General features: G+C 36.5%; 1 protein-coding gene across 1 annotated transcript in view; it reads left to right on the forward strand.

Moving 5' to 3' along the window:
* espnlb (espin like b) overlaps positions 1-8,076 on the forward strand; it is a 16,279-nt gene extending 8,203 nt beyond the window's left edge. The window contains exons 6-9 of the mRNA XM_016278466.1: positions 5,297-5,416; positions 6,315-6,488; positions 6,580-7,237; positions 7,283-8,076. Coding sequence (XP_016133952.1) covers positions 5,297-5,416; positions 6,315-6,488; positions 6,580-7,237; positions 7,283-8,076 — 1,746 coding nt within the window. The remainder of the gene's footprint in view (positions 1-5,296; positions 5,417-6,314; positions 6,489-6,579; positions 7,238-7,282) is intronic.
* Positions 8,077-9,340: the final 1,264 nt, after the last annotated feature.

The following is a 9,340-nucleotide window of genomic DNA, read 5'->3' on the forward strand; positions in this document are numbered from 1 at the left end:
GTCAGAATTCTGGCAGCAGCGTTCTGGATGAGCTGCAGCTGTCTAATGGTCTTCTTGGGAAGGCCGGTGAGGAGACCATTACAATAGTCCACCCTGCTGGTGATAAAGGCATGAACAAGTTTCTCCAAGTCTTGACTGGAAACAAAACATCAAATTTTTGCAATGTTTTTTAGATGATAGTATGCTGATTTAGTTACTGCTTTGACATGACTACTGAAAGGTCTGTCTCCAGAATCACACCAAGATTCCTGACTTGATTTTTAGTTGTCAAACCCCTAGAGTCAAAGAATGCATTCAGCTTGAGAACTTCATCTATGTTTCCAAATGCAATGACTTGTTTAACTGAAGGAAGTTCTGGCACATCCAACTGTTATTTTCATCAATGCATTGGCAGAGGGAGTCAATGGGGCAAAGCTGTGCAAAGCTGTGATAGGCAATTTGGTTCCATTTAGATGGTTAATTATCTTCATTTTTATAAAATTTCTTCCATATACACACTAATGTTTAACTTCTTGGGAGTCAGTAAGATTTTAATTTTATTTTTTAAAAGCAATTATAATTTATATAGTTAATCAAAAACCTAACCCTAACTTTAATTAATCAAAACCCTAACCCTAACATTATAAAATACATTTATAATGTTCCAAAAGATTTCAATTCACTTCAATAAATATTTTGAACTTTCTGTTCATCAAAGAATCCTGATAAACTGGTGTCTACAAAAAAATTAAGCAGCAAAACCATTTTCAATGACAATAATAATAATAAAAAATGATAATAAGAAATGGTTTTGCACCAAATCAGCATATGATGGGGGGGGGATTATTTTCACATTTAATAATAATGCTTAAGTATAGCAATTAAGTGCATTACAGCCATGAATATTACATGCATAAACAGCTGATGGTGTGGATTTTGGTAATACTCCATCCACCTTGTGATAGCAAACTGTTACTGCCACCAACTGGCCAACACTTCTCTAGCATGAATATATTTGAGCTAATGAAATAGTAGCTCATATTGGCTGAATCATGCTACAAAATAGAGGACAAGCTACAAATATTAAAGTGCGTTTATTAAATCACACACTGCAGTCAACTGAGTCATTCCCGCAGAAGAACCTTTCCATTATTTATCAGATATGGGACAGGATTTTCTTCACAGGAACATCCTATTCAGAAGCCTGAACGGATACCATTAATCCCTTAATAATGAAGGCATTAATAATGTGATTATAATTTGATCCACATCTGCTGGGAGTAAAAGTGTTGACAAGTATCTGTTTATTCTCGTGGAGAATGTTGTCGTGGGACAATTCAGGGAAAATGTCTAATTTAATGAAATCTAATGATTTAGTTGTATATGCCTGGTCCTTTCTGTGCATTTGTAGAATGAATATTTAGAGTGTAGCAGGACTCAAATGGATCATTTTATGTTTCCCCCTAATATCATCCACCATTTGTGAGATGGACAAAAGGTCAGAAGTCCAGTCTTGAGAATTCAGTGAATAGTGTGTGAAACACCAATACGCTATACATAATTTGCTAAATACTTATATTTCAGCTCCGCCTCCACTGTCACTTCATTGCAAAAGGGCATCAGATACGTCATTGGTTCATAAATGAAGTGGAAACTATGCAAGCGTCAGCCTTTCTTTTGATAGCATAACTACGATGGCATATTAAAACGTTATGGTTGGACACAAGGTAATTAGCAAGACACTTAGTAATGTTTGGTTGGTGCATGAAGGACCTATCAGCTATCACTTCACGCCCCTCTCAGCACGAGCTCCAGAGCTCCAGGGGTGAGGAGGATATGCGATCCTCCGTCTCAGGTGTCAAGAGGCCCATAAACGCAGTCAGTGGGTTTGTCAGAGGCCATTTTACTCCTGTGTTTGGAGTCGCTCATGCTCTGTCAATCCATCACAAAGCCAACGAGAGAGAGGAGAGATGTGGTGTTCTCACCAGTTTTGTTTGTTTACGCTGACATGGCATCAGCTGTTTTGGTTTGAGTGTATGGGTCTTCCCTCCAAAGGAAAGTGTGAGCAGCACAGTGGGGTTCTTGAAAATAATTATTGTTTACTGGGGAATAATTACATAAGATCAGCTTATTTATTACCACAGAAACAAAATGAAGAAAAAGGTAGACAATGTAAAATAGACTGGCTAATGCTAATATAGAAAAGGAACAATTTTGAAGTATTATTCTGGCACAATCTGTCTTTGTAAAAGAAATTATAAATGATACGTCTCTCTACAGCATATAACTTCCAATGAAACCATGCTTAATTGGGCAAAATGTAAAAAATGACAATATGATAAAAACATATTACAGAACATGTAACATGTAATTCAGAAAAAGTTCTCCATATAGGTTCTAGTATATATATATGACTTTTTTATGACTAAATTTGGTAATGGGAGAGTAAAAATATTTTTAAAACGTACACCGTTCAAACTAGGCTGCTTATGTTGAAGTGTTCGGGATGTGGCTTTTAATGATGAGACCTTTTTTGTAATCAGGCTCTCAAAAAGTATATAAAAATTTGGATATAGATTTATCGGCCAACATATCGGTTATCGGCTTTCAAAAATTATCGGTTATTGGTATCGGCCAAAATTTTCATATCGGTGCATCCCTAATATATATATATATATATATATATACTATATACTACTTATAGTATATAGTATATATAGTATACATATATATACTAGACTATACTATACTATACATATATATATATATATATATAACATATATTGAGGAAATTGTCTGAAAATGGAGAGAATTCAATTCAATGTTCATAAATTTTTTAATTGTACATGGGGAAAAAATCATATTGAGTGTAAATAAACTTTTTTCATATTTAACAACACTTAAGTGTAGAAATTTAAAATCTAATCTAATCTAATAATATAATATAATGTAATAGAATAGAATAGAATAGAATAGAATAGAATAGAACCTGCATGAAGTGCCTGCAAATGAATAGAACTGGTGTGATCTGATGATTAAAATTGCTTGATTTATTCCATCATTCCACTATGGAGGAGAAAATGGAGAGAATTATAATATAATATAATATAATATAATATAATATGAGCCTGCAAAAAATGCCTGTAAATGAATAGAATTGGTGTGATCTAATGCTTAGATAGAGTTGCCTGATCTGTTCCTCCTGCATGTCTAATGGTCTGTGTAACTGATGTGTGTTGACCTCTTTGCTCCACGGTCGGTTGAGGTGCATGTGACAGAGAGGTATTAAGTGAAGCATCTTTAAATTCGCGTAACGGCAAATCAGTTAGGGTTAGATAATAATGTGACACCTCAATAAAGATTAGTACTGTCTGTTCATGCACGTGTATCGATTCGCCATCAAGCCCTGTTCTTTGATTCTCTAACCACATTACAAGACATTCAGAACAGCAAATAGTGTTCAGTAACTGTAGAGTTAGTTCAATAAAAAACTGGGAGAAACACAAAAGTGCTTTAGTGAATTTCAGAAACGTGGTGAGGAACGTGTGGCAGCCTTTAGACTTTTAAACCTGTAAAGAACAACGGTTCACCTAATCCCACCCTTTAATTATTCATACTTTACTATGAAGACCTCCTGTCTGAGCTCACTGTAGTGCGCTGATCCTTAAGCTTTTGGCCACTGGATGGCTGGAGCACTGATGTGATTGTAGCTGCTCTCATTACACTCAGCTGTTAGACTTGTGAAGACTTGACCGGCAAAGGTGTGGACTGTAAGTTATTTCAGATTACTTTATAAAAACATAAACCTTTTTCATTTCTGAAAAAAAAAAAAAATCTGTAGCATTGCATGGGTTTGTTTTATGATGTTATATATATGAATTAAATATGTATATAAATAATTAGAAAAGATCCTGCCTAGAAAATGATCTTTGAAATGCCTTCAAAATAACTATCTCGTATTGCTTCTTTGTTTAAGGATTCAGCTTTAACAGTTTTTCTTGGGTGTTCTCAGTAATATCTGTTTAAAACGGTAAAATATCAGATTAAAAATACAACTGCCCTAGAGAAAATATTGTGTATATTAAAAAAAGGTTTTTCCTTTTGGGTGAGAGTAAGAAAAAATTTGAAAACTGATGTTTTCAGAAAAGACTATATACAAGCATGACTAAGAATATCCTCTCATTATGGTGCAAATAAGTAAGTAATGAGGTAATGAATGGAAACATTCATCATGTTTAGCTCTGAGAACTAAATTTCATTTTGTTAAAATAAATAAATTATACCCTAAATGTCATATATTTTATTATACTGTACATAGCTAATGCATAATATATAGTGTGTGAATGTGATGCCTCATTTAGTATTTGAAGTAAAAAAATTATAATTTTATTTTTATTATGTTTAGTCAACCTATTGATGCTGCTCTTGAGTGCATACATGTTTAATCTTTGCATTACAAAATGTTACTACTAAAGTAAATATTGTCCAACTATTTTCTTATGGTTTTCTGATATACAGTATATATGGATGTACACTATTGTTCAAAAGTTTGGGGACAGTAAGTTTTTAAATGTTTTTGAAAGAGGTCTCTCATGTTCACCATGACTGCATTTATGTGATTAAAAAAAAAGAAAAAAAGGAAGACTGTAATATATATATATTTTTATCATTTAAAGTACCTTTTTTCTTTAATATGTTTTAAAATTGAGTTTATTCCTGTGATGGCATAGCTGAATTTTCAAGAGCCATTACTCCAGCCTTCAGTGTCACATGATCCTGATTTTAATACTGCATTTTACTGCATTTTCTTATATTATCAGTGTTGAAAACTGTTGTGCTGCTTAATATTTTTGTTGAAACGGATACTTTTTTTTTGACAGGATTTTTAGATTAATAGAAATTTCAAAAGATCAGCATTATTTAAAATATAAATCTTTTGTAGCATTATAAATTACCCTTTTGATCAATTTAATGCATACTTGCTGAATAAGTATTAATTAAGCAAGAAAGCAAAAACAGAGTTCACAAGTGGCCATAAGAGAAGTCAATCACTGCAATTGCAGGTATGGGTCATTTGAACCATCCGATCAGATGACTGAACTCTATAGGCAGTTTTCCTTTGTTAACTAAGTGGGAGGTCTGCTATACTAAACAGTTTGAGCTCCTGTTTCACTTTTCTCATGACTTTTCCCCCTCACTGGGTGCTCTTCACAGATCAGGGTGTACATTGTGCTTCAAGACCTGTATTTTGTGCCAATTACTAAAAGGAAATTGAGTTTTTTTGAGTTTTTGTTATCTAATTGCTTTACTCCAGCAGTCTGCAGATATTGTTCTCATAGAGGAGGAAAGAACCTTGTTTAGCACAGCTGACCCCTACCAGGACATTAAGGACCTGTCCTGTGAACTTGGACATAGTGGCAGGATGGAAAATAGCAAGGTTATGTTTTTTAATTATAAACTGATTTTAAGCAAATGTGACAGGACATGCTTGTTCTTAATCGCTTTGGCTGTTTTGCTGTTCCTAGCAGCCAGTGAATGAAGTCCCTCCCCAGCCTCGTCCCTCTCCACCATACCCGGATAACTCATCCACATTACTGGCCTCCTCACAGGCTAAGAGAGCCGGAGCTGGAACCATACAGCATATGCAAGTGGCCTCTACAGGTGGGAGTGCATGACTCTGCATGTGTTTGGCTCAGGCGAGAGTATATATGATCTTTTATCTGTAACCAATACAGATTTCTAACTGACAAAAAGGTCAACTTCCATAATACAAAGAAATTGTTCGCCTAAAGTTAACTCATTTTCTTTGTCTTTGGTGTAGTTGTAACATCATTCAACATGAGGAAACACCTTGAGGAAGAGGAGGCCGTTTTATCCCAAAAGTCAATGAGGTCGCTGAAACAAGCAGGAATAACTGCAGTCTTCACTGGACAAACAATAAATGTATGTGCTATAGCCTCAATATTAAAAATGTCAACAAGAATTCCCAATTTACCCTAATTATCTTTCAGGTCTTATTGTGCTCACATCATCAGTGCACGTTATTCCGAAGAAAACAAGTTTCTTCATAATTTGTTATCATAGCGTAATGACTTGCTCTGCCAGAATCCTGTTTCCACCATAATTCCAAGAAAAAATACAGAATCGAGAGATGTAACTCAAAATTACAAGAAAAAAAGATAAGGAAACTTGCAATTTTGAGGGGGAAAAATTCATTCAGAGGTGTAAAATAGTTTGCAATGCCATTTATTTGGATTTGAAGTGAATGTGTTTATTTGCAACTGAGATGGTACAGCGATATTAATCTCTATGAGTTTGTATGAATCTGTTTACAGAAAGGACAGAGTGGAATTGTTCCACTTGCAGCATTGGAGGCAAATCTTGCTGACATTGATTCTCTGATCCCAACTCATGATGAGAACGGGAGGCCCATTGCTGAATGGAAGAGGCAGGTTATGGTGCGCAAGCTTCAGGCTCGACTGCAGGATGAAGATGTCCACAGCAGAAAAGTAAACTTCTCAAACCCTTCCAACATAAAAGTCCTTGCATAACGTACAATGTCATACAGCATTACAATAACAATAGTTTCATCTTACACAGGACAACAGCGACCAACACATTGAGGTGGATGGTTGGAGGTATTCCCAAGTCCACAATGTAATTTTGGGCCCCTTTGGAGAACTGCTTACCGAAGATGACCTGCTCTACTTGGAGGAACAGATTGAGACTATCTCCCTTCAGAAACGATGCCAGGCTTATGAACTAGAGCTTGCCCGACTGGCAGAGGAACTCAGGGCCATCCTTCCTGCTCCCATCATTAATATCACCATCAACACCCAGTGCCAGCAGCTTCCAGACATGGAGGAATCTCTGCCTCTTCCTGTGTGGTACAATCGTATCTCAAATATAGTAAAGAGCATGTCAAACCTCCTGACAAACCTCTCAGAAACAAACTGTGAGGATGGGATCAGTAAGATGCCAAACACGGATCTGACATCGGTCTTCACATACCAGCCCGAGAGGCAAAGTTCAATCAGAGGACGAAGACAAAAGGTGGAAATGGAGATCCAGCAATCAGGAGTTTCTGTGAGAAATCTGAGGTCCAACTTTGAGGATCAGATAGGAAACATCTACCCATTTTCTGGGCTTTTAAACAACACATCAGACACAAGGCAGCAAAAGTTGACTACATCAACAAATCGTAAGGAGCAGCAAATGGGGACAACTCAAAGCACTGACATTAATCACATTAATGACAGTGCCATAAAATGCCAACAGGCACCGGGCAAAGATGCAATTAAAGTGATGGAGACCACCTGCTTGCGGAAGGAGCGTATTGTTGTCCTCTTTTTGAGCCACTGGAAAAGGTCTGCATATGCAATATCAATGCGAGCCAAGATGAAACAAGAGCTTGGCACTCTTACAGGAGAAGGAATAACAGCTCCAGCCTCCAAGCCAGGAACCAGATCACTGTATCATCTTTATAGGCAAAGAACCACAATAGACAAGATGATTGGCAACTGGAAACACATTGCCTCGGGGGTCCCTACACGACAGATCCGGAGCCTCCAAAGGAAGCATGTGACCTACTCGCCTGAACAGTTCCTTCCTCGTGTGGACGGCGCTCCTGTTGCTTACGACAGCCTGTCCCTTGACCTGTTCATGCTCGGCTATTTTCACATTCTTGAACAGGACCTCCCAGCTGAGGAGCGCAAGATGAGGCACCTGCTATGCTTTGAAGTGTTCGATCACTTAGGGAACTTTCCCTGGGACATGGTCCGAGATTTCCACCAGGCTGTCCTCAGGGAGATTGAGGCTGGGAGACGTGAGTGGAAAGATGGCTTTGAGGACATCAAAACGCAATATTTTGGGAAAAGAACAAAAGGGATATCTAAGGAATCCGTGAAGAATTCTTGTGCTGGGGTTAAAGCTGTGCCGCAGGTTATCATCGAAAATACTGTATCAAATGATGGAGGACATTCCAGCAGAGATGGAAGCAATGATTTCTCAATGTTTAGCAATGATGAAATTTGTAAATATATTGATCGTAGTTTCACCTTCTGGAAGGAGAAAGAAGAAGAGTTGTTTGATTTTTGAATGCAGTGATGGTTTATATTGTATGTAAAGACAATATAATTGAGAATTATTTTGAATGCAACATAATTTTGAGGCTTTTTGAATACAGATAAATTAATGACAAAAAAGATGTTTGTTATATAATAACGTGTTAATTAAGTACTTTGTAATGTAGCATCAGGTACCTTATATAAATAAATACCATGATTACACAATGATAAGAATCTGGCCAAAAGACTCTTACAGCCATGTGCATTCTACAAATTTTGATGTTTGCCCTTTCACTTTTATAAATAAACCATTATTTCGTTTGAAAATTGCCATTTCTTGAGATTAATTACTACTGAGTTCCTTATGACTTCCTGTTACACTTTTTTTTTACACAAGAAACAATCTGACATTGAGTTCAGTACATTAATATGGCGGTGGGTGAAATGCATGTGTGACCAGCAGGGATGTTCAGACCACCCTGAGGGACTGATGAAACATGTATAAGATGGAGTGTAACACTCGTTATAGCAGTAGTGCTACGTAGTCCAAACCGGAAGAACATACACCTAAGATAAGACATCCACAGTATATAGAAGCAACAAATCAATCAATAGGCCTACATTTTATCAGGAAAGAAATGTTGTGTATATTATAACACCTTCAGGGAGCTTGGTTTCTCATTCAATAAACATTACACAAACAAGGAAACCTTAACTTGAGCTAAGGAAATGATTCTTGCTGTGGCATGCTAATGCTAATCTCCTAGCATGTAAACACCATTTTCCTTCTTGATATCAAAGTAAATGCTGAACTGAAGAAACTATTTAATTGATGGATTTTCAAGCTCTGTTACCTTACCAACAGTACAAAACAGATGTAAAAATGCACACAATATTTACAATATGCTGTGATTAGCTGCTTTCATTTAAGGACAAGTTATATACTATTTATGCATATTTTAAAGTACATTAAGCCTATTGTATACCTGGACTTTTATCCTTTCTGACAATATTCTGACAAAACAGACTCCATTCCCACCTCATTTAATGTGTTCCCATATCCAAAGAGTATTGCATACTAATATAAAACTACTAAATAAAAGTTATTTTATACATTTTGATGGATGTTTTTGTGATTTTATTGTCAACGTCATCTCCAGTAAGCATAGCCTAGTTTTCTTGTCTATTTTTTTTTGCCCCAGGCTGGAGATTAGTAAGTTCTAGTCCGTGCTGATGGCCAAGGCTTACAGTGCTGCTGGACAGGCCGCTTCCGCCCTGCACGCCATGGCCCTCCT

The sequence above is a fragment of the Sinocyclocheilus grahami genome, unplaced genomic scaffold (genome assembly GCF_001515645.1).
Source record: "Sinocyclocheilus grahami isolate Dianchi unplaced genomic scaffold, SAMN03320097.WGS_v1.1 scaffold121.1, whole genome shotgun sequence".
NCBI classification, from domain to species: Eukaryota; Metazoa; Chordata; class Actinopteri; order Cypriniformes; family Cyprinidae; genus Sinocyclocheilus; species Sinocyclocheilus grahami.